At 39.6% G+C, this 26,401-nt stretch overlaps 2 protein-coding genes across 2 annotated transcripts in view; one reads left to right on the top strand and one right to left on the bottom strand.

Annotated features, from left to right (window-relative positions):
- The first annotated feature begins 88 nt into the window (after positions 1–88).
- Positions 89–11,762, top strand: mrpl13 (mitochondrial ribosomal protein L13). Its single transcript, XM_079227527.1, has 7 exons — positions 89–178; positions 1,447–1,570; positions 1,957–2,050; positions 2,575–2,635; positions 4,488–4,574; positions 5,968–6,089; positions 11,105–11,762. Exons 1-7 carry the CDS (start codon positions 152–154, stop codon positions 11,127–11,129), a joined length of 540 nt encoding a protein of 179 aa, XP_079083653.1. The 5' UTR covers positions 89–151; the 3' UTR covers positions 11,130–11,762.
- Positions 11,763–12,942: 1,180 nt separating this feature from the next.
- Positions 12,943–26,401, bottom strand: part of col14a1a (collagen, type XIV, alpha 1a) — a gene marked incomplete at its 5' end in the record, with an annotated part of 111,230 nt that continues 97,771 nt past the window's right edge. Inside the window, 7 exons of the mRNA XM_079227028.1 lie at positions 12,943–13,367; positions 17,995–18,150; positions 19,212–19,289; positions 21,758–21,949; positions 22,096–22,162; positions 23,451–23,486; positions 26,318–26,389. Of these exons, the coding sequence (XP_079083154.1) occupies positions 13,102–13,367; positions 17,995–18,150; positions 19,212–19,289; positions 21,758–21,949; positions 22,096–22,162; positions 23,451–23,486; positions 26,318–26,389 (867 nt within the window). The 3' untranslated portion in view covers positions 12,943–13,101. The remainder of the gene's footprint in view (positions 13,368–17,994; positions 18,151–19,211; positions 19,290–21,757; positions 21,950–22,095; positions 22,163–23,450; positions 23,487–26,317; positions 26,390–26,401) is intronic.

The following is a 26,401-nucleotide window of genomic DNA, read 5'->3' as shown; positions in this document are numbered from 1 at the left end:
GCTACATGAGCTAGATATGGATAAACCCGTAATATAGGAACTATGAAGTCTGACAGCTTGTTTCAACCGAGACAATTTACCAGACGGACCAGACCGTCGCTCACGAATTGAGGGTCAAATGTTTTGAGGATGTGCTTGTAGTTTCATAAATATGTCAAGTTTCTCCAGATCTGCCCAGGTAACCGTACAGATTATACATTGCATTTTCAGATTTTTACCTCACATTCAAACGTTATTTAAGTATATTAATAATGTAAGTCATAAATATACCGTTAGCTATCTTGGGTTTGCTAACAGCCGCGGTGTGTGTGTGTGAGATATGGTTGTGGTTGTTATTGTAACAGCCAACGTTAGTTAGTAATGTAACCAGTGGATTGTAACGTTTGTATAACCCAGCGCTATTGTTTTTAGCAAGAAGAGCTTTAAAACATATTGTGGTCAGCCTCGGTAAACTTTCATATATCACCATCCGCTTTCTAAATAACTTAAGCTACATTGTATACATTGTAATGATTTAATCCTATTATACATGCCGGACAAACATCACAGATAATATAAACTGTATATATTGGTGTCTGGTGCTTTCTTTTTATAAGAAAAGTGAACAAATTTAAACAGAGCAGGTGGATGGTTATGATTTATCTGAAGCAGATCATCAGAGTATAATCAAAGTAGAAACAGCGTTTTCAGAACAGTCTGAAACCTCACTGGGATTACTTTAACATACTGTTACCTCATTTAAACTTTAGCCATGTTTAATATGAATATCCGATATTGTATTAATATAAATATGAGAGAAAATAAGGTGAAGCATAATAGATCCCCTTTAACATCACATCAATAGCTTGAAGCTTTGATTTGGGATACTTTGTGCCTACTTATTTAAACAGAGTTCTATGTCGACCAATTTGAGAGAGATGTTGTGCCATTTTAACTTTAACTAGTTTGAAACCTAAGTCAGTTTTTTGTCTTCCTCTTTAAATGAACCTGGAAATAATTGTATGCAACTGTTGTTGTTTTGTGGAAATTTCTACGGGTGAGCTTGACATAAAAAATTAATCTTTGGAGAATGTACATTTTTACAAATTCAATTATTTGAGAGAAACTCATGAAAGGTTGAAGTTGTATAACCTCTCTGACTTTATTTTGGTCCAAAGGGGACCAGCATTTGCCAATGTGGAAACGTCTTTTGTATCAGTACACCTACATATATTTCATTGTCGTCTGGTCCCATTCCAAATAAACGTTATCTTGCAGTTTTTTGATGGAATGGTTTAATGTTGAAATTTAATCTGAATCTGAGCTGAAGCAGTTTCTGATCAAGGTTGCACCAACTGGGAAGTGAGAAATTCCCTTAGGTCTCTATGGTTTCGTCTTGCATAACAAACATGTGATGCTCCCATGCCAGTTTATTGAACTCATTCTTTTGTCTCATTCTTCTTTCAGCAATGGGCGACTTTCGCTCGTTCCTGGTTCCTGATCGATGCCAGAATGCAGCCTCCTGGGAAGATCGCGACCATGTGTTCTGTTAGATTACAGGGGAAACACAAGCCTATCTACCACGCACTGAGTGAGTAGAAGTCCAATCTGTTAAAGGACACACACACATGTAAAGTCATGAATAGTTGTCTTAACATAAGCATAACGTAAAATATATATATATATATATATTTTTATTTTTTTTCCCAATTATAAATCTAATCTTAGTTTGAGGTTGTTGTGGAATGGAACGGCCACACGATGGCAGTAGACGATACACGTTATTCATATTTAGTTAATCATAAAGAGATATTCTCAGAATCGTCTTTGGTGGTCTAGATAACTAACTACTATTGTTGGTGTTCTCATCGGCATACCAGTTTGGTCTGTACCTGTATATTGAATTAGAGTCAAGTATTTATTTTCAGAATTTTTACAATAATCCTGGAAATTGACATTTTCTGAACCTCTTCGCAGGTGACTGTGGCGACCACGTAGTACTTATAAACACGAGACACATAGCTTTCTCTGGAAACAAATGGGAGCAGAAAGTCTACTCATCACACACGGGGTAAGCGCATACTTTTATTTAAACGATGATTTATATGATACTTCGCTTTACCCGTCTCTCTTTTTCTTGTGTTTCCAATTTGTCTTTATTCTTTAGTGCTTATGAACCACTCAGAAAAGGAAAATCTAATCGTGTCTCAGTAGCCTCATGCCACATAAATTCATACTATGATATGCTCACAATTTTCCTCTGCATAGTACTTTATGCTTTACGATTGGTTAATATTTCTCTAAGGTTTTAGATACTCTAATATTCCTTAACTGCTAAAAATATGTTAAATATACTCACATTTTCTTGGTTTAAAAGAGAAAAAACTTTTAATTGGCAGTCCAGATTTAAAAACAAAATGTTATTCAATATATTCATCAATTGTGTTTAGTAGAATATATTATACTTTAATTTGATATACATCTAATAGCTGTAAACCAGATAAGTTTTAGGGATGTTTAAGCTCAGCGGTCTCGTATCATCTGATTCATGCTCATTGAGACCAGGACTGACTGAGCTTGTTCTTTTCTCTAAAGGTATCCAGGTGGATTCAAACAGCTCACCGCTGCCAAGCTGCACCAAAAAGACCCGAATGCTGTAAGTGTCATTCATCAATATTCTCAATTTTGTATTATTCTTATTTCGTGAAAATTCTAAAATCTCAGCTCTACCACTGCCACATTCCGTACACCACAAGTTTTTAATATTCTCTATGTATGATTTACCCCCGATTATTTGAGATTAGTGTCATTTCTTTGTCTGCCACATCTCGTGAAGAGCAGGTGTTTCGTGGTTTGACATTTATCCCTTCATATGTGCAGCTCATGCATATTAATGTGAAGTGCAGAGAACGGGGATTAAACATCAGTGAATTTAAACTGCTGGTGGTTGGTGCGTTCTCAAACTCGCTACAAGAATGTCAGATCAAGGATTTCTCCCGGGGCTTTGGTTGTGTTGCATATTCATGGTTCCAGGGTTAGGGACTCTTCATCAGGTTACGTACACGGAGATAATTACATTCAGCACTTGATGTGACCTACATGCTGCAGATGGCGAACCAGTAACCGTTGATGTCTGCGTTTCAAAACATGGAGTCTTTTGTCACAAGAGAGAGAAACAACAACTCATGAGCCTAAAGGATAAATGTGATTAATGTGTGTTTTTTGTTGTTTGTTGTTGTTTTGATGATCCCTAAGGCGTCCATTGTGTGTGGCCAAAGCCATTCCTCAGTACCATAGGGCTCTACTAAATGCCATACTGTGACTGGGTTACCTGTTGTCATTACAATGCACATGGACACTGTGGTTTACTTTACGTCGATTCTCCGGCCACTGGTTCCCAATGGGATTTCACATTTGCATTTTGGATTATTGCAGAAAATAATCTCTGTGACAAACGCACGTTTTTAATACTTACACGTTTTGTTCAGCAAGATAATCTTCACAAATGAACACCACACTGGTCACACTGAGAGAATGGACAAAAATGCTGTTAACATTGACAGATAATATGTAACTCTCCCCATGTCCTTTTTAATATTAATGTTTTACAGTGTGGGTGCGATTCAGTAAAATATACTTTTTTAATATTTTTGAGCTGTTCCTGTGGCTCATATCCACCAACACTAGTATTAGCATTATGTTAGTTTTGACCACTGATAAAGATGTGGTGTTTTTAAAAGGGGGGGACCATGCATAACTGTTGTCATGTGTGTGCATTGTTGCATCAGGCTAGTGTCTATGGCACCATTTAGACATCGGTTTGACCCTTTCCCTGTTCGATCTGTATTTATATAACATGCATAAATCCTATTCAGACTAATGGGAGGAACACCAGGGCTGTTTAACCTGAATACTGAGCTCCACAGGTCAGGGGTGATTGGATGTTGCACAAAAATAGCAGAGCTGTTCAGAATCATTTAACATGTCAACTGCAACAGCAGAAAGAGAGCCATACATGAACGGGTTGGAGACTTTTGTAGGTGATTAAAAATCCTGTGTCGTGTGGGAAACACTAAACGTATGTGAATGACGTAAACTGGTTTCCAATCTGTAGTTTGCAAAAGCGGCAGAGACGTCGACTCTGCTGCTGGCTCTTTGCTGATGCAGGTTTTTAGTTCAGCCAGTGACCACAGACGTGTGTCCTAATGGGGGTTTAGTTAACATGACGATTGAAGGGTTGGCGAGAGAAGAAGGAGAAACGATTCGTCAGCACAGCCTCTGTCCAACGTCTCTCTCCAATCTTTCTGTCCAATGTCTCAGTCCAGGAACTTTGTCCAAGTCAAATTAGCAAATTGAGAAATGTAGTTTTGGAAGCAAAGTGTAAGAAAACATGTGAAAAAAAAAAGTCTATACGGTTGCTATAGACACTGGCTTTCCCCCACAAATGTTTTAGAAGAGACTCCAAGCTGATTTAATGTCGACTTTTTCAATGTGCTTCTTCCCACCAGATTGTGAAGTTGGCAGTTTACGGCATGCTGCCAAGGAATCTCGCCCGCCGCACCATGATGCAGCGATTACACATCTTTGCTGATGGCGTAAGTCCAGTTTCTCCATATTTCTCCATATCTTCGGGGAGCCAACCTCACGCCTTAATCAACCAGGCTTGTTAAGGACGATCAGAAAGTGGGCATCTTGTGAGGAGCGGTGCACTGAGAATCATCCAGGTCACCTTTTATAGTTCATACAATTAGTCTGTAAATAAATCTGTATTTATACATAGTTGAACCAGATTGTTTTCCTCGACGGAGACAAGTTTTAGTCCTTTTTCTTCACCTACATTGTCTCAGCAGGTCTGTGTGTTTGAGGTGCTGGACAATTAGATGGGATTAAAGTGTTGCCCACTGCCCCAGTTTTGGTCTCTTATGTAAGTTAAAGCTGTATTAGTCAATATGTTTTATATTAACAATGGGTCAAATGGCTGTGTTTAGGTGAAAAGGGGTTTCTCAAAGTGACAAACCCACAGAGAATGTTTCCCAGCTCAGTTTGCATCAGTTGTACAGAGTTTTCCTGTCACTTTCACTGCTCTCATCCGTGTTGTTTTGAGCGAGGAGCTGTTTTTAGTTAAAAACCCTCATTAAAGCCCACTGTATACTCCCTGCTTAGCACTCAACAGCACAGTCAGCGACTAGCAGGTGAACATCGTGGAGCATTTAGCAGCTAAAGAGACAGATATTTCTCTCAGAGGTTAGGAGAGAAACAATAGACCAATAACTAAAAGACTTGTGTTTGCTGGATGGCCATTAACTCCAAATGCTGCTCATGTGGCTCCCTGTGTGCCAGATGGTTACGTAGCTCGATGTTTCCATGCAGTTATCAGTGTATTAAACCGTCTCCTCGTCCTCCTTGAGAGGAACTTGCATTGCGTCATCCATGCAGTGATCTGCAGGCACTTGGTAGCATTTAACTGTGATTGTTTTTAAAAGGATGTTGGCGAGAACCAACGGCTTCACACATCACCGCTTCTGAAATAAATTGAAACAAAAGAAGTACTCGACAGGCCGTTAAGTGACCCGGGCGGCCTGCCCAAATATTAACTGGATGTAATGTGTTTCCGTGTGAGAGAACACCGTCATTAATTCCAGGCATTGGAAGAAAATCTGTCTGATCTTTAAATGTTGACTTGTAATGTATTACATGAGGTGTTTGGTGTCATAATTGAGGGGTAAGGGAAGTTGGATACCTGTGTTTTATTCTGATCCTGTCTTAATTTCCACCTTCAGAATTGTGCAGTGTGCATTCATAATTACAAGCAGATGGGCTTCCTGAGCCGTGTGAATGTCTGCAGTCTCATTTATAATTCAGAGCAGTTTTGAAGTTTTTTGGAAAGCAGAGTAGCACCTTCTTCTTACTTTTACCTTTTTATATTTCTTGTCCTGCCACATTTTCATTATTTTAATGTCAATGTCCTTCCTGTTCTCCCCTCACCAGGAGCTGCCAGACGATATCCTTGCCAACCTGACGGAGGAGCTGCCGCAGCCCAGAGAAATCCCCAGGAAACTCAGCGAGTACACGCAGGAGGAGAGGGATGCCTTCCCCAGGCTGTGGACACCGTATGTTGAAACGCATAAATACACACGCATGCATTCGGTTCCCAAACAAGCGCATGACGGCTTCATGCAGACACCGTCTGTTACTGCTGTGCACACGGAGGTGTCGCTGCATATCAACTTTAATACAGATGGGAGGAGAGGAATGCAGTATCTACTGTAATGCACACAAACGCCCTCATTGTCTCATTCTGTTGCTATAATGGTGCGTGTTTTACACCTTCTTATCAGGGTCATACTCACTATTTTAATTCAATTGACTGAACTGAAACTGAAAATTACCGTTAACTTTTATGGTAAATGCCAACCAACAAACAGCTTTTTTAATTGCCTGACAAACTTTCAAAAGGTGCCAATCATGTCTACATCTTTTCTTCCTTTGCACCATCATGAGAATTTTATTTTTGTACTGATGTGGAACAGCCAAAAGGGGGCGGTGTTGATCTGAGTACTTTGTCACATTTCTACTTCTTCACACAACCACCCACTCTGAGATACAGTAGCTGACATAGAGTAGCATTAGGTGACACCTTTTCATTATTTAGAATATTTCAGTCAATTATATAGTTACTGTTTTATCTGTAAATGACTACTGAAAACCTGTCTGAGATATAGTTTATATATATATTTTGCAAAAGAAAAAACTGAAGCAGATGAAGCAGCTACAAACTGCTGCACTTGCCTTTTTAGAGGAGGGCCATTATAATAATGAGTAGGGGGGGGGATTGTAAACTAATATAATGCCTTGCCCTGGTCAGACCTTATCTGCAGTGCAGGTGATTTTACACAATTCAGCAATATTTTCATGGTCTTATTACAAAACGTCCCTATGAATAGATCGAATTCAACAGTTTACCTTAATTAACAATTAAATGACGCAGGGAATTTTAAGATGCAACATGTTTCATTATAACTTCAAAGACACATGTGACTGTGGTGTTAATAGTTGCCAACAGAGAGCTGGCAGTGTGTGACATGATGCACAGAACAAAGACTGGCGGTCGGCTCAACAGAATGGATTCTCTGAAGTTAAAAACGTGTATGATACAGCTTTGTGTGCTGATGGTTACAAGGTTACATGGTTACATTTAGTGCTATTATCAAACAGCATAACGCTAGAAGGCAACACAATGAAACCGACCTCTCAGCTTGTGCAGTTGTATTGTCCAACAGAAACGTTATCTCAAAGATTACTGTGTGTTTTGTTAGGTCAAGATTTGAATATAAATGGTAAAATGTCACAAACATCTGTTTTCCCACCACTTCCTGTTTGGGCGTACAAGGTTTCTCTGCGGGGTGTGAGAGAGCATCTGTTTTTTGGCATAATCATATTCATGGCTTTTTGAGTAAAGCACTTTGTGGCTTGAGATGAGACTGACATTGTGACCCCCGGTTCGCTGATCATGATAATGTCCTCCTGTTGCATTTCTCTGGCTTCATCTGTAGTAGACATCTTTCTGACTGAGGGCGGTCTGTCTTCCACCTGCTCAGCACTAACGGCAATCAATCCATCAATCAATCCATCAATCAATCCAGACAGCCATCTGTCTCGTAGCTCTTTATCCAGGGCCCTATTCCTCGTACCTGCCTTACTGAGTCAGCCGGATAATGTTCTGGATAAGATGACGCCGGTCAGGCTTTTCGGTTCCACGAAGCAAGTGTGGAAAAATCACCATAGCAACACATCCAAATCCAATAACGTGCTCCAGCGCAGGCTAACTGAAATTCACTGGATAAGTTGGCCACTCCCACCGAACAAAAATGCCAGCTCCCTTCCTCAGAGATAAACAGCGATATTAGTTATATTAGTTTTATAGGGAGAGAGTTCTTCGAGATCGCCAAGATCCGTTCTCACATCATCATGAGTCATGACTTTGTGTACGAGCGCTATCGATTCTGCCGACAAGGAATCATTTATTTACGAGAGCTTCTCGAGCCGTACATTGAACACCACACGGCGCAGCCGAGCATCGACTGGATCACATACTGTATGCATAGACTGGATCACATACTGTATGCATAGACTGGATCACATACTGTATGCACAGACTGGATCACATACTGCATGCACAGACTGGATCACATACTGCATGCATAGACTGGATCACATACTGTATGCACAGACTGGATCACATACTGTATGCACAGACTGGATCACATACTGCATGCACAGACTGGATCACATACTGCATGCATAGACTGGATCACATACTGTATGCACAGACTGGATCACATACTGCATGCATAGACTGGATCACATACTGTATGCCCAGACTGGATCACATACTGTATGCCCAGACTGGATCACATACTGCATGCATAGACTGGATCACATACTGCATGCATAGACTGGATCACATACTGTATGCCCAGACTGGATCACATACTGTATGCATAGACTGGATCACATACTGTATGCCCAGACTGGATCACATACTGTATGCATAGACTGGATCACATACTGTATGCATAGACTGGATCACATACTGCATGCAGAGCCTTGAGCTTTTTTGCGAGTGGTACATGTCTGTACAGTGTCGGCGATGCAGAGAACATCGGGAAAGCCGCTGCATGGCGTGCTGTTTGTAACGTTTATTTAGCGCTTAAGAAACTTATGGATGTGTTGAAAGCACTCTTAATTATATGACAGTGCTATTAGTACACCATACATATCATTATCGTAGAAAATGATTACGGTGGACTCGTGATAAGAATACAGAGAATCGCACACAATTTATTTTCACTGCTTCAATTGATTGAATTTCTGATTATGAATAATACATACATACTGATCCGCCCATACACATATGCAAAACTCCTAGTTATATGGTAATCTACACATACATTTATATACACATATATAGTACATGATACATACAGTACATATATCCTCATAAGTATATATTTATTCGTATCAATTAGATACTCTTTGGGCTTGTTTTTATCTACTTATTCTGAAAGCCTACTGCCAGCAGGCACATTTAAATAAATATAAATCTGATTGATTGGGGTGATGACGCACTTCAAATTAGCCGATACATTTTCCCAACACTTACGCATTTGACTGACGTCTGATATTTTGCCCTCACGGCGGTGGTGTTGAGCTGCGTTCACACCAAAAGCGTTGAAAATATTCACAACACTTTTAGTGTGAACGCAGCTTTAGAGACTTATGCCCTTGACCTCCTCATATGCGTTCATGATCATGTCCTGCTCGTCAACGGAGAAAAAAAGTGTCTTGTCCTTTGAGTTTATTTGCCATTTGTAGCGTTAGAAGATCATGGATTCTTTGCTCGACTATTTCCCCTTTTTGAAGGAACAGGGACGCGCAATTATCCAGATGACTGACGTCTGGTTCAAATGAACTCGACTGATTGAGCGCGGATCAGCCTTTGAGAAACCAAGTTAGCCTGACGTCAATCATCAGGGTAATTTAAGCTCGATAATAGGACATTTGATCGACTTAGTTGAACCACGTATGAGGAATGGGGCCCATGTCAGGGTTGGTCATTGTTGTCATCCGCAGGAGCTGTGGTTGATTTATGTTTTAACTACTCGGACGTAGAGCTGGTGAGCTTGTAAAAAAAAAAAAAAGTTCAAGTGGTACATGGAAAGAGATTTACACCTCATGGCTCAACTTTTAGCTGCATTGCAGTGTGTTACACAATAACACCCCTGTTACTGCTGTCAATACACTTTGACTCTTCAGGAAGACTAAATACATATTTCTATTTCACCCAGTGAACAAGACTACAGTGAAACTCAGTCATGCAACTTTCACTTTTGCTTCTTTCCCTCGTTTACAATGTGATGCACATGCAATTTAGTTTTTCATTGTTTATTATTCTATTTGCAAATCATTCTTGGCTTGACATTATTATTATTTAGGCAGAATGAGCACCAGAATGTTTTGACAGACCTATAGTCACTACAATGGAGGTTAACAGAGGTCTGTTAATGGTACCCAAAGTATTTAAAAACAAGAGACAATTACAACACATTGCTCAAGAAATCACATCCTTGAAAATCCAGAGAAAACACTTGTTTCCACAAAATAAATAGTCCCAATTAAATTAAAACTGGACAGCAAAACGATGCTGTTGAATTTCTCTAAATGTTATATTTCAATGCTATGATGCACAACATGTGGTCCACCTCTGATGTATCGGTTTGAACAACCAAATCTGCACGGCTAGTTACTGCAGGAGGTGATGAGATAATGTTTTCTGTAACATTGGGGGACTGACCCTTTAAACCTACAAACGGTACTTCTCTACAATGCTGGTATTGGTACCTCAAACGCATTTAAAGAAAACATTGTGTGTGTGTTTGTGTGTGTGACATGAACAGCATGTCTACATTACGTTCAGCACTGCTGTCAGAGTGTGTGTGATAAATGAGCCACTTCTTTTTGTTTACTGGTCCAATCTCCTCAGCCAATCAGTGCGTGTGCTCAGGCCCGTCACCGTGTGATCACCAAGGTCAAGCTAATCCTGGTTTATTTAAGCGATGGGCCTTAAGCCTAGTTAATATTCACTCACAGTCTGTCTTCTTCATTTCACTGATCAAATGTGTGTGTGTCGAGGTCATTGAGGGCGATTCAATTGTTACCTTTTATTAAACACGTACTTAATATTCTCTCAGAAAACCTTGGAGCAGAGGAAAAATATTATCACGCACACACACGCGCGCACACACATGCACACACAGCGCTCATTCAACATAACCATACTGACGGCTATAGTTGATAGCAGAGCTTTTACAATTGCTAACATTTTTCTACTTTGTTTCAAAACCAATACAGCATGTCCTGATAATATCTGCATGCTGCAATCTCTGCTCAAAATGAAAGGGGAAAAAAAAAAAACACAGAGGATGCTGTGTCTGGTCTCATTTTGAAAAGAAAAACAACCCGATAAGATCTGCTTGGTTTCTCATCTGTCACTTTCTCTCCATGTTTTTCCTTGTAATTGTTTCCCCCCCCCCTCCCATACTAATGTGTTGTGTTTTCTCCCCAGACCTGAAGACTACAAGATGAAATGAAATCAAGACTGCCTGACGTGACCACAAGTTTGGGTCATCCTCGACTATATTTCTAGTTATGGTACTTAAAAACAGAGGTCTTTCATGAGATTGGGACATTGAGATATTATCTGTTTTAAGACACACAAACAAGTTTTCTCTGTTCAGGTGAACTTTAGAAAAACTAAATCCAGGAAACAGCACTGGCTTTTATTTTTTTGCTTTAAATCCAAAACTGGCATTAAAGCTGGACTGGAAAGCACGAGTCATAACTTTGATGCCAACTATATCAACTCAAACTCTGTGCTCCTCTATACATATACACACATCTCTCTGTCAGTCGTATTACACCTGACAGTAGACCTGAAATAGTCAGAAACAGCTCAATATTTCACAAAGTGGCTATTCTCTGATTATACAACCATGAAATGATCAGATGTGGCCCATAAAGTATGACATCTGGTGGAGCCGATCCTGTCTTTTGGTTTTTGATGTGAACCTACAAACCAATCAATGTGATACTCGTCGAGCCATCAGGTTGGTCAGGAAATCCTGAGCTTTTTGTCTAGTCAGTGTGTTGTGTTGAAATGTCCAGAGTTGTGAAAATAAAAGTGTATTCTGTTTATGTAAGTTGTAAAATAGGCTAATAAACAATTTAATAAACCTGCGCTTGTCAAGTAGTGTTTTTACATGTTGTAAACCTTTTTAACGCCGTTAAAGTTAAACAAATGACCTAAAACACATTTTATAGTCTCAATACAGATTTATTGGTTATAAAAGCAAACAAAATGTAAAATAAATAAGTTCATATTGTACTAAGGGGCATTGTGGTGAGACACATTCCTTATTAAATCTGTTGAAGCTTGACAGTTTAAATCTAAAATAGACCCGGGCCAGATCACAGCGTAACACGAGTTACTTTAGTGCTTGTTTTCCCAGACTGCCGTGCAGGAGGGGAAAGTTAACACTTGTGGTTCAGTCCTTGGTTTCACCGAGAGCAGCTGACTGTTTTTGACCGTGCCTGGATGCAAGTCTCATTCCAGCAAGAGATTAGAGGTCAACCAGTGAGCAAACAGCTTCCACAGTGAGCAAGCCCAACAAAGCAACAGTAAACAAACGGGGGTAAACAACACAAGACAAAAACACAGATTTGTCTTCACCACAATCATTAAAACCCAGGACAGACCTGGTCCATCTCTGTACGAGGGCCAACTGAAGGGAATATCGCAGCACAAAGTGTGATGGGAGCTCGATTTTCTCTGAATAGAAATGATAAGTAAAAAAATAATAATAATACGTTTGATTGTTTTCCACAGTGTTAAGGTAATATTAAACTTGAACAGAAATCGAACGCTTCGACAGTCAATTTTGTGGGGATTAACTCCAGTAATGGTAAGAAGAAGCAAACAATACTCTACGAAGATAAATCACTTAAAAAAAAACATTTCAATATTCCTCGACACACTAAAATACAGACGGCATGGAATCGTGATTCATCGTTATAAAAAGCAGCCTGTACAAATGTTGTCCTCCATTTGAATTGTACAATAATCTAGCATGTAACAAACATCCAAAACAAGATGTGTCCAGTTCATCACTCAATGTTTGGCTCAAAGGAGACATGCAGCGTCACAAAGAGAAGGGTTTCGTCCTGAAATCAGCTGTGAGATGGGGAAATAAAAACAGGTCTTACCTTTTACATTACAACTGGACGAAGCTAACATAGATCAGGCACTTTTCAGACCCCCCTTTTACAGAGATATCGTACAAGAGTCCACAGAGCTATTTACATTGTTTCACCAGGTGGACAAAACCACTGGATACACCAGGGGAGGGGGGGGGGCTCACCACAGTTTCAGATGGGGGACGATGTGTGCGTGCATGTCAGTGTCTGATTTGTTTCCATGTCTGAATGTCAGTGTGTATGTTGTGGCGTGCGGGGCTCAAGCACTTTAGGTGAGTCCATCCTTCCTCCTAAGTCCTCTCTCCTCATTCACGCGCCTACGCTACGGGGAAACCTCCTGGCGATGCCCGGCGACCTCACCTCCGTGTCCTCAGAGTGGGTGGGGTTTGAGTGGTAACCATGGGGGTAGTACTGAGGGGGGTACCCACGGTAATAGGGGTCCTCTTCTTCTTCTTCTTCTTCTTCTTCTTCCTCCTCCTCCTCTTCTTCGCCTCCTTGGTCGTTGTTGTAAGCCACTGCAGCAGGGTTGTACGGCTGATTGTTGGGCTGGTAGCCGCCGTGAGGCAGGGGTTGGACTGAGGTGGTGGGAATATTCAGAGTCAGTTGGAGTGACTGTTTCTGGGTCACCGTAGCTAACGGAAAACCACCACCACTGGACACGTAGAGGACAGCTGGAAGGCTGACATTGGGGACTACACCCACCTCCAACGCCACCACTGTCACTTAAAGGCAATAACGAGGCACTGCGCCATTCAAGTGTTACAAAACAAGTTGGCTAGGAGTTGCACGGGCATATTTGACTCCAAAAGCTTTGGTTAATGAGGAAGTGGGTTAATGAAATGAAAATGAAAAATCTGGTTCCTACCCCATTTTGCCCTTCAAAAAAAGATCCCATCTGGGTCACATTAGGGGTAAACCATTGCCCAGTTTGCAGTGCATGAGATGTGCAGATAGAGTTGTTTAGTAATGAATGCACCCAAATCAACATCAAAGCAATTCATCACAATTTAGCTGATCCATCAGGCTTTTGAAAATGAGATTAGCGTTTGGAGAGATTTGATCTTGAAGCAGAGGCTGCAGCAGCAAACCATTGTGCACGCTAGTGTTTGTTGAGAGATGGCATCGAGACAGTGGTGGTGATCACCGCAGCAGCGTCACAGTGGTGGTGATCACCGCAGCAGCGTCACAGGGTTTTGTTTGGTCTTGTGGGAAGGAAAGTTAATCCATTTTTGTCTCGGAGACTGTCAAATGTTAAAGAAGTCAGATTAACGATTCAATTCTATCTATTTAACTGATGGTGGAAATGAATAATGTATTCACGATAAGGACTCACAGAGCATTGCATGTAAAAAAAAAGACTGATAATCTGGTGCAAATAATACATTGACATTTTTTGCAGCATCCTCAAAATATGAGGGAACATAGTCAACTATAATCGCTTTTAACTTTAAATTGATGAATTGACAGATGTTTGTTAGGTTAGTTGCCTTCAGAAAAGGATTCTGCAAAAGTGAAGTGTTGGTTGGAGAAAGGTTTCTGGAGAAACAACACGTATTAAGCGCTGCTGCAGAGATTAGAGGTTAAACACCGGGGTCAGGAGTAATTATCCATTCCAAGAAATGTGGAGGCCTTGATGGAATAATTTATCAATTTCTCAGTTTTTAGTCATACGTGAAGGGCACAGAGCGAGGAGTGGAGGGAGGTGAGGAGAGGAGAGGACGGTTGAAGAATTTTCCTCAGTAATCATTCCCATATTCCTGTTGAGCTTCAGTCAGGAAGAGAGAGAGAGAGACAGAGGGAGGGGAACACAGGAGGAAAGAAAGAGAAGATTTTACACCTCATATCAGCAGGAAAACCCAACGACACCGAAGAGTTAAACCTCTGACAAAACCTCCACTGTTTGGTTGCGGTTATGGAGGAAGACGATACACACACCCTGAGAGGTTCTCATAAAACATTCAGCTAGAATAAATGTTAAGACATTCAAATCAAACTTTGGGAAAGAAGGAAAATCTGTCAAATCTATATTTCTCTTTCTGTACTTGAGAAAGTGTAAATATTGATTTTCAACACAGAATTCAGTTGTACATCCAGAGAGTACAGAATATACCACATATAACATCCCTTGTGAGTAAAATGTGAGACAATATATATTATGAATTTGTATGACATGTTTTATGTAATTTTGTGACATACATTTGCATACTATGACTTATTTAATAATGAATAATTAGATAATTTGTGACAAATTATATTATGACTTCTATGTAATTTCTTTGACCTTTTGAATTAATATTTTGAAGACATTTTTCCAACATAGTAAACTATACTTGCAATATACTATAACATACTTTTTTTAATAGGACAAGCTATGCTAGGACCTTTTAGGGACATTTTAGAGGTGCAAGATTCGAGATTTGGAGAATTTCTATGGCCTTTCAATGGCTCCGAACTTGTCGACGGAGACAGGCGGCTCACAGCTAACAGCGCTACCTGTGCTACCAGTGCTACCTGTGCTACCAGTGCTACCAGTGCTACCAGTGCTACCAGTGCAAACTCTGGCCAACATGCTGCCAGAGCGAGGTGACCTGAGGGTCGATGCTATGCTTCAGCAGTGGCGCTTTTTCCACATTCAACCTACTGTGCTATGACATTTTGATTACATACTATAATTTGTATAATTTTATGGAGCATTCTAACTAAGAATTGTTTTAATTACTTTTTTATGACATTTTCTTCATAGTCATACTACACAATTACTTTTTCATGACCCGTTTTGTGACATAATACATTTACTTTTTTCAACATACTATTCGGTAGCTTTTTATGACGTTTTACAAGTCAAACTATACTCAGACCTTTTGCGACATGATATACCATTTACATTTTTCGACATTTTATACTACGACTTTTTATGATGATTTTTAAGACGACCTATCTCAACCAATCTCAATTTTTCAACCTATTGTACTATGACTTTATTTCAACATACTAAACTATGACTTTTTAAAACTTATATGACTGCTTTTTTCGACATACTATACAATAAGGAATTTTTTGCACAATTTTTGGCAAACTATATTTAAACTTTTTAACATACCATACTGTTACTTTTCATGACGTTTTTATTGTGACATACTAAACTAAGATTTCTTATAACGTTTTTTTGGGACACTATACTGACTTTGTTTAACATGCTATTCTAGGACTTTTTTCCAACATGCTATAATATGATAAATGTTCGACATAATATACTACTTTTGAAAAATGTGCATCTTAAAATAAAGTTCTTAATTTTAGAACAAATTATTTCACAGAATTGTCCTTGGCCTTCAGCTCTGAATTCAGTTTATTCAGTTGTAGAAAACCATGACATTACATTCTTGTCATCTTCTAATAAGATACATTTGTGTGCAGGGACTTTATCTGCGGTTATTGAAACCACTTGTTCCAGCTCTGTTAACTTCATTGTTGGGCAGTGAATTAATGTGTTAGGATTCTGATCATATTAGGCTCTTACATCGTTTATTATCTGCGCCTTCATTCTGGATGTGAGTGGGTGCGTTTGCTCAAAAGATTTGTGCTTTGTCTCGTAGTGGCGCTTCACATTTCTGCTTTTTAATATTCATCACGGTCTCTGAACACATGAGACACACTGGCTATAAACTGCCGGTAGGAAGAATGAAGATATAATACTCTGGTCTCGCTGTCCACATTCCACAAACTTTTACTTTTTATGTTGGAAAAGAGATGAGGTGTTTTACATATTAGAAACTAACAAATATTATTTTGCGCTACAAAAGCTTAATATCCATGTCAATTCACACACCTGTGAGCAAGTATGAAACAATTAATTTCCCTTATTATGTTTGATCACAAGAATTAGCAAGCGCTGCGTAGACGTCAGCAATCAAGTAAACAATATTCATCACTGGTTCAGTATTGTCATTCCAAACACATGTCTGAAATATAAAGGATTTTTTGGGGACTTTTTTTAATTACTTTTTTTAATGGCATACTATATTTTATGCCACTTTTATGGCATACTGTTCTAGACTACTATACATACTTTTTCGTGACTTTTTATATCTCTTGACATCCAGTAATTGAGATATGACTGTCTAGCTTTAAATGAATATATAAAAATGAACATTATTTTTTCATGAATTTGGGTAAGTAGGAAAAATACAAGTAAAGTGAATTATTCCTTTAAAATCTAGCTGCTGTGAAAGGAAGAATACACACACACATGTTTATTTAAAGTAGACAGGGAGGCTACAAGGCTGAGAATAATAGGCAAGATTCACATCTGACTGGAATCCATTTAAATTAAATAAATCTGGTTTGACGGATGAAGTCACGTCTCATTCGTCAGCTACTTTTAGCAGATTATGTTTCATTAAGAAGAGTCGTCAGAAGCTGTTATGTGCAATATCCCTGCTGAGATGACCCAAGACAACGGATCCATAAAGGGCTGTCATCACTATGAATATTCAAAGTCCTGTGTGTGTGTGTGTGTGTGTGTGTGTGTGTGTGTGTGTGTGTGTGTGTGTGTGTGTGTGTGTGTGTGTGTGTGTGTGTCTCTGAATGTAACCGCATATTTCATTATATCTCAATATAGATAAATAGCTTGGGTCAGTGATTCATTTCTTAATCCATCAGTGTGGACATGAATGTATAAACTTCACAATGAAACAACCATAAAATATAGATCGTTCTCCGATTCTCTGAGAGCTTTATGAGAATAATAACTATATCCCAGCCGGCTGTCACTGTGAAACCCATATTTCAGTGTGTTATACTGGTAAAAGATTAAACATAATGCTCAGTGGCAAAAGAACACAAATAAAGTACAAACAAAGAATATTTCATGTGTTGACTGCTTTTGGAAAAATATTTAAGGCAAAATGTTATTTTTTATTTGCCATAACCTGACCTACTGTGTACATGTGTGCTTTTATGTCTCTACTAGACTTTTTCTATAAAGGCTCCATTTGGAAATGTTATACAGGACAAGAATACAGTTTTCCAATAATTATTATATATGCTGAAGATGTGCTCGTAGGAGAAGTTAAAATTGTAAAACAAAATACTGCAATGTAACAAACTAAATGTTTCCATACAACTACATTAAAGTGTTTTATAATAAATGTATGCACTGCTTATGAACGCTAAATAAGAGGGTTAAAGTGAAGAGTTTACCTCCGACGTTGTACCCGATGCAGGAGTTCTGGTCACAGTAGCCCGGCGGGCCGGCTGCTCCTGTGCCGCCTGGATTCCCCGACCTCCCCGGTGCTCCCTGATTCCCAGGCCGACCAGGTGGGCCCTGGCTGCCCGTCCGCCCTTCACCTGGCAGGCCTGAGGGCGGAGGGAAAGCTTGTGTTAAAGATGGCCGAACACATTAAGTCAGTCATCAATACGCATTCATTAAAACAGCTCCGCCAGCGTGACGCCTGGCGAGAGGGCGTAAAGAAGAGAGGGAAGGAAAATAAACGTGTGGCTACATCCCGTCACCGTAATATCACCTCTTCAATCTTCTCTAAATCCCTCTCTCTCTCTCTCTCTCTCTCTCTCTCTGCTGCTCTGACAACATGGCAGAAAAGACATGATTGTCATTTCTGGATGATGGAGATAATAGTTAATGTCCTGAGGGCAAAAGCGGGAATAACGGCGTTTTTAGCCAGAGGCTTCTGTTTTCTGTTTACACAAGAAAAAGCGCTCCATCAGGTCTCACTTCAGCAGTCAGCTGAAATATGAAATCAATACTTTGAGGTGAGTTTCATTTGCCAAAAGCTCAAATTGTCATCCCACAAATATTCCAGAAAAAAGCACAGGGAGGAGACGGAGACGGAGATGGAGAACTTTGCCCCGCACATTTCTCTCAGGGAAGATTTCCCTTTTCATATATTGAAGTTTGGGAATTCTCCTCAGCGGTTATCTGATAATAGAAAAGTTTTCTGGGGAGTTTTGTCAGCTTGTTCTGTGAGTATTGATTGCGCAACAGTAAACAGTAAATCCCATCTCTGACACATTTTCATAACACAGACCCCCCAAAACTTCTCACAGGAAATCAATACAGCAAATTATATTCACGCTCCAAAACGTCCGCTTGCTTTTCTCAGACGGCGGAACGCAGATCCACAACACATTAAGTATCTGTGTAGTGATATTGTTTCAATATCTAAAATTAGTTTTTGCTTTTGGTTTACAGAGGGAACACAAGGGAAAAAAACATTTATATGGCAGCTCTAGCTTGTTTGCAGTCGGAAAACAACACAATTTAACATTATTCTGAACATTTCTTTATCTCATTTTGAAGCAGCTCCAGCGCCTCCAAATTATATTTGAGCACCGAGACTAGAAAGAGTGGATTCAGTTGGTTTATATTATGGAGGACTAAAGGTTTGTCAGAATCGTACCTGGAGGTCCGGATTGTCCTCGAGGTCCCTGACTTCCAACTCCTGGACTTCCTCTCTCTCCCTTCTCTCCCAAAGGACCTGGAAACACACAGTTCAAAGAGATACACTTTAAACTCAAAACCATAACTTGCTTCGGCCCTTTTAGGTGCATAAAGCTCCATGGGCGTTTATTAAGGCGTTAGTTGCATTCAAGTACAATTTTGAGGTACTTTATTTTTACTAATACTAATTTATACTTCTACAATACTACATTTCATAGGGAAATACTGCACTTTTACTCCACTACATTTATCTGACAGCTATCGTTATAGAATATTATAAGATGATAAGATGTAATTAATTCCTAAAGAATAAAGCAGTGCCCCAACCATTTTGTCTCATAACCCCTTTAGAGTATATTAGCTGATTGTCCCTCTGAACCTCTCACGTGGTTTCATTGAAATAATAGTTTGAGGCCTACAGATGTAACATTATCTAATATTTTACAAAGAAATAATAAATAAATGAATAAAGATTTGTAAAGCAGAACTTAGTTTCTTCTTTCAAACTCTCATTTATCGTCTCTGGACCCCTCAGATTAATTGTATGATGCTCAACTCCTAATTTGGAAACTACTTGAATAGATTACCCATAATTGCATATAAAGTAGTTACAAGTAGCTCCACCTAGATCAGCTACAATAATAATATAATCCTATGAATGCATCAAAGAAAGAGCCATTTTATTCAGGATGAGTACTTTTACTCAGATTCTTGTATTTTGGAAAAGTATGTCACCACTTTCTATCCCAACATCGGTATAACAGATTAGTACATCTGTTTAAATGACCTAATGGAGGCTCTGTAATATTAGTGAACCATACGCTGCAGATTTCATTTCACTTGCTGCTTTTATGACCACCTCCATCAACTGCATTGGTAAAGAGGAAGTAAGCACAGTGGGGCTCAAGAGAACATTTTTTTACATTACCTCAAATACAAAATATTCTCCACAATGGCCTCGCCTCGTAATATTTTCTCTCAATGGCCACTAACTGACCCATATAGTCTCTATATTCAGAGCAATATTGTACGTGGACTATATGTATTTGATCTGATCACAGCTTCGTTCCTCATTCAGGAATTTGCCTTACATGGACCATCTGATTTAATAATAACGTGTCTACTTTTCTTTAGCCTGCTATACATCTTCTATAACATTTGGCCTACTCTGGTTTCAGTTCAGCCTATAAAACAAGAAAGTATGTGTGTATGTGTGTGTGGTGGCTGCAGATTGTAAATGTTATTGGGTAGAATCAAAGGTCTGACCCAGTAAAGGGGGAGGTAACCATGCTTGACATTTCCTGACAGTTGCTCTCAGCTTTCCTAACCCTCCGTGTGTGCCGGCTCATTCGGTATGTGGGTCTTTCGTTTGGGTTGCATGATTTAGTGATGAAGACTAAGCCTCATAAAAGCCGTTTCTCCACTAAAGACTAGTGGCAGGGGGATGACCTCATGGATATCGGAGGTAGACTGCCTTCTGGCCTGGACTGAACCTTGCAGAGCTCTGACCCGGACTGTGTAGCAGAGCCGGCCAGACCACAAACAAGCAGACTGTTGCAGCTCAAACTGTGATAAATGTTCTGCACTTTTCACAGTAAAAGCCCAAAATGCATCACTTTACATACAGTAACACATTTAACTATTTCACACACACACACACTGCCTAACCAGCTGGACACTCTTGTTATTAGGAAATATGTATTACTTTATTACTGTTGAAACACATTTTATATTGCAGAACACATTTTTACATAATCTCTCCATACATTTTTCTTTTGGTTTTTGGTTATTTTGGTCTTTTGGTTTTTGAAGACATTGAAGTATTAGTAGTTTATAATATTTTCTAAGTCTAATCGTAATGATCTTGGTTTTGGTTTAGTTGTTTTTTCTGTTTTATTTTGAAGTCCCCGGCCTCTTGGCTTCCTGTCTTTGAGGTTTTCCCTCCTTTTTTCTGTGGATCACCTGTGTTGGATTTGTCTCAAGAGCTCAAACGGCTCCATAGACAGTGTTTTAGTGAACTATACTTCTAAACTGCATATAATATCTCTTTCCACAGTTTTTTTCCCATCCTATTTTCTAGTCGACTATCAGAATATAACCTGCTTACTGCAGCAAGAGCAGTCTAATAATCACTCAAATGTTTCCTCCCTCTTTCAAATGCTAATGCTTTTAGTTTCTTTCAACTTGTCTTGTTCTGTGTTTTGTCTGTAACTGTGTTTCATATATTGCTGCCTGTCTTGGCCAGGTCTCCCTCGAAAAAGAGATTTTAAATCTCAATGGGACTCTCCTGGTTAAATGAAGGTTTAAATAAATAGAACATAAAAAAACAATAACATGCAGTCAGAGTGTGTAGACACAACCCAAACAGTGAAGCACAGATGATGGTTTATGACCAGTCTGTATATTACTGAGAGAATAAGATATATTCGTATCTCTCGACATGTGCGACGCATCCTGTAAAATCCCTGTTTCAGAGACCCATCCTTCAACACCTTCCTCTCTCACCTCTCTCTCCCGGTCGTCCGTTCTGGCCGCTGGTGCCTGGGAAGCCCGGCCTGCCATTCGCCCCTTGCTCTCCCTGAGGTCCTGGGAGGCCTCTCCTACCCGGCTCTCCGGGCGGTCCCGGTACTGTTCGGACTGACACCGCTGACTGGACGGGGATCTGGTTCAGTACGGAGTTGTAGCGAGACAAGTGGTCTGCAGGAGGTGGAGATGGAGAATGGTTCCAAATGATTTAGAATGAGCTTTACCCAAGGTGAGAAGTGAAGCCAAGTAGAGGTCAAAGGACACATTTGACTTAATAACATGCTGGTGTTATTGTGTAAATATCCCTCATAACTCACTCTGGATGAGCTGCTCACACACTTGCCGTGCGATGGCACGCACAGCAGCTTGGGACTGCACATCACCCTGAAGAGCAAATAAGGAGCGCTCACGGTCAGATGTCATACAACCACTGATACAGCTTTTCACTTGGAGCAACCACACTTACTTACAACCTCAGAGCAGCGATTAATACATTGGTGGATGGATGTTTCAATGTGTGTAGCTACCTTTATTTCACACTCAGATGGCCCTTATATTTATATTGGCCAAAACAGAAGAGCTTATTTTATATTTATTGAAGTACTTTGCTTTTATTGGAGACTTAACTTGATGTAGGAAGAGCCTTATTCTTACATTTTGCGTTATAGTGACCTGAAACTAGAGATGGTAGTGAGTTGATAACCTCAAAATAGTTTTTTTTAACTGTTCAATTGTAATTGATAGTTTTTTAATCCTAACCTCAAAGTTCAGGAGGGTCTATATTCAGTATTTTGGTATATTCAGCCATTTTGGGAGGGAAGTAAAGTCAGTATGTTAATTTGATTTGACAATACTTTTAGTTCCCAGTCATTACCCCTTCAACATAATATTCAATTGAAAAGATGTTGATTTTGAGTTGTTTAATTGGCACTCAACCTTTATTACTTCAGTTTAATGGCGTTGAGAGTTTTAATACATACATTTTTGATTACATACACACATGCATCTTTAATCAAAAAGGTCTCACAGATAAACTGATGTTTATAATAAATGATGTGACTGATTACTGTGTTTATCACAAAAAATAAATCAGGAAAAAAAGCTTTGTAGCAAACGTTTACTTCCCTCCATTCATATATTAACTATTTAAATCCCTGTGAAATAGATTTTAGGATGCGCACTACAAGATAATAACACGATTATAACCAGCTTCATTCAAACTGGGCAACCCCGACAAAATGCACAACAAAGAGGAGAAGTTCCTGCCATGTTTTTTTAAGTCATGTTGACCGCAGCGATGTACGAACGTCCCGAACAGTTCATACAATGGGGCCGAAAACAGGAATTACAGGCTCAATTCAAGTTGCCCAGGAGAAATACAGACCCTGCTTCGCTGCAAATCTCAACCATGAACACTGATTTGATTCACTCTGAACGAGGTTGAGTGAGTGAAAAATAATTGGTGGAACTTTTGGTGGAAAAAAACAAAATGAGAAACAGTGAATGTGTACTGGAGCATAATTTGGTTTCTTCAAAACAAGGGTGTGAAGTATCAGTGAGAAACAGTCTGAGTTTTACTTCAGCAAAATAACAAAATGCCCGCTGTATAATGGAGCAGTAAAAAATTATTTGCTCTAAACAGCGGTTGAAGTGGGTGAGTGGAATCACTTACTCTTTCTCCCTTATCACCTTTGGTACCAGCAGGACCCTGAAACGTAAAAGCACAGAAGGAGAATAATCATTTGGCTGGGATGTGCACTGGGAAATAGACTCTCTTCTTTTCTTTATGCCTCTTCATCTCACACACAAACACACACTTCTTCTCTGCTCTAACAGCTGGTGGTATGACTAAATGTGTCCAGGTTCTTTGTGTCCACACACACACACATCAAAGCCTGCGTGCCCACAAACAGAGTGCAATTCTTTGGCCTGAATGGGATTCTTTTCTGCTGCTGCCAACACTGTAAAACACACAGATGCATATCTGATCATAACACACGCTCGCACACAAAAAGCCAGTCAATGCATATCACAGTGTAACGCATTGTGATCCGGGGGCAAATAAAAATATTTCCTGGCCAAAGCGCCATGTGCAGATATGATACATATCAGCTTGATGTTGTTACAGCTTTTGAATAAAAACCTGTTTGTTTATCTTGGGGGGGAAACATGTCCTTGACCGTCGACTGAATGTCTCTGTGCTGAGTGGGTTAATGGGATAGAGAACCATGAGAAAGTGTGTGTGCACGCTTGAAATATCATAGAGTGTGTGCACTATATTGCAGATGATAGAAAGCCCGTGCCAACATTTGACACAGCCGCTGCATTGGCTCGAGGTCTCCACAATAAAAGTCTTCTCCTGGACCTCCTCTGTGTGACTGTCCGGATCTCCTGAGTCTTCCTGGACGTATAAATGTCTACTGTCTTATCAGCGGGACATGGGGAAAGCGAATCAAACTGCGTGGGAGCCAAAGTAATATCTCTCATACAAATCTGATTTATTATACTATCAAAACTATCTTCCTATTGTGCCCTGTACGTGGAGAATCTGTCCAAAGTACAGCGTCAATGTTTTTTCACTCAATAGGTTTTACATTCGTCTGCAGAGGGAAGTCATTTTATGAGGACTTTCCTCTTGCACAGCTCCTCAGTGTGGACTAGTAAAACAATCCAAAGAAGATTGTTGCTTTTTTGTTTGTTTGTTTGTTTGTAAATGGCAAACATAAATTGGATTGCAACCAAGTCAAACAATGTGGTTAAAACCCTCTCAGGTGGTTGAGTCACTGGAAACCACAGAAGCAGTCTCTGGTCTCGCTCAGACACACACTCTGACTCCTTCAGGGCATCATCAAGTGCTGCGGCAATGTGATGCTGTTTATACAGAGGTATATGAAACAGTCAATGAACAAGTAAACCACATTTCATGACCAATCCAAATGCCTAGTCAAGCTGGATTCTGTCACCCTTAAAGATTTTGACAACTTGGACCAATTGACTACTTCGCAAAGACCTGATAATAAGCCACAAATAAAACAAGTTTTGTTCTGCTCCGTATTATGACGTTTTATGGATATTGATATTGATAGATAGAGCATAACATGTCCAGATGAATCAAGTCATTTCTAAATCTGAACGGTTTTGGATTTCACATGAGATGAACTGGAACATGAACTCGTGAAGTCTTACCACGCTGCACCTTTACACTCTTATCTTGTCTTGATTGGTATACTATATATATATAATTTCAGGAAGACAAAATCATGGCACATATTTTAGCTGGTCAAACGACTGCTATTCTTATATATATACATATATATATATTTATTTATATATATATATATATAAAAATATATATATATATACAGATGTGTGTCCACCTCAACAAAACAACTCGGAATAACTTCCATGTCTTAAGGTCAGTGACAACACAATGAAACCAAATGCAAGCATTTCCCTGCAGATTTATATGGCTGCTATTTCAGATAAACAAAAACACTTGTTTAAGAGGATAATATAATCTTGCAGCAGACACCCGGAGAAGGGTTGCAAGGGGCGGAGAGAGGACTGAATCAGCAATCTAATGTTGAAACTGTTGAAATTTTGAAACTAAAAGTTTAAGATGTGTAAGAGATTATTTCTCAGGAAAGCGAAATCTGATTTTCTTTTTAGTCTCCGCTTGTGCGTATACATTCATATGGGGTGTCTGTGGTTCCTACGTCTTAGAGATGAGGCAGATGTGATCTCTCACTGGTGTGTGTGTGTGTGTGTGTGTGTGTGTGTGTGTGTGTGTGTGTGTGTGTGTGTGTGTGTGTGTGTGTGTGTGTGTGTGTCAAGGGAGAGATAGTTTCAGTAATTGATTTATGGCTCTGCCTCTCTGAGCCAAACTTTGCTTCTGGCCTGCAGAGCTGACCCAAGGCTAGATTAGCTGTCAGCACCATCACAGTATCATCTGTTTCTGTTCACATTACACAAAGTTTGGAACCCAACATCTTCTCTTCCTCATCCTTCTCCGACACTTGGACATCATTAAATCAAAGGTGGACCTTAATATTTTAATTTTCAAAAGATGAGTTATTATACTAAGTAGTAATACTCATGTATTACTAAATGAGACATGTGTATGAGGACTGTGTCCAATAATACCAGCCAGGTTTCCAGTCAAGATATGAAGGATCAGAAAAACAGGACAAAAAGGAGAAGAATAAACAATCTGTGTGAGCTCATTGTCAGCCCTGGAATCGAACCACAATGTTATTAATATTCAAACACATCTGTAACTTTGTGATTCAACCGTGAGATTGTTGTCTCCTTTAAGAGACATGAGAGACATGATGGGAGAAAAATCATACTTTTCCAAATTTCTCTGATGAGAAATCAGAAGGAGGAGGAGGAAGAAGTAGTGGAGAGGTCATGTCCTCATTGTTTCATTGTTAATCTGGAAAAGTTATGTCAAACTGTTCACAGGTATTTTGATAGAGTTCATGTGTTTTTTTTTCTTCACATCAATCTTTACAAAATAAAAGCATTGTTTTCACTCACAGGAAGTCCTTGATCTCCTTGGGACCCTGTTGACCCTCCAGGTCCGAGAGGTCCTGGTGCTCCTGGGGTTCCCTGAGAGAAAGA

The sequence above is a fragment of the Taurulus bubalis genome, assembly GCF_910589615.1.
Source record: "Taurulus bubalis genome assembly, chromosome: 12".
Taxonomy (NCBI): domain Eukaryota; kingdom Metazoa; phylum Chordata; class Actinopteri; order Perciformes; family Cottidae; genus Taurulus; species Taurulus bubalis.
Note: the sequence above shows the minus strand (reverse complement) of the source record. Positions and strands in the feature narration are given on the sequence as shown.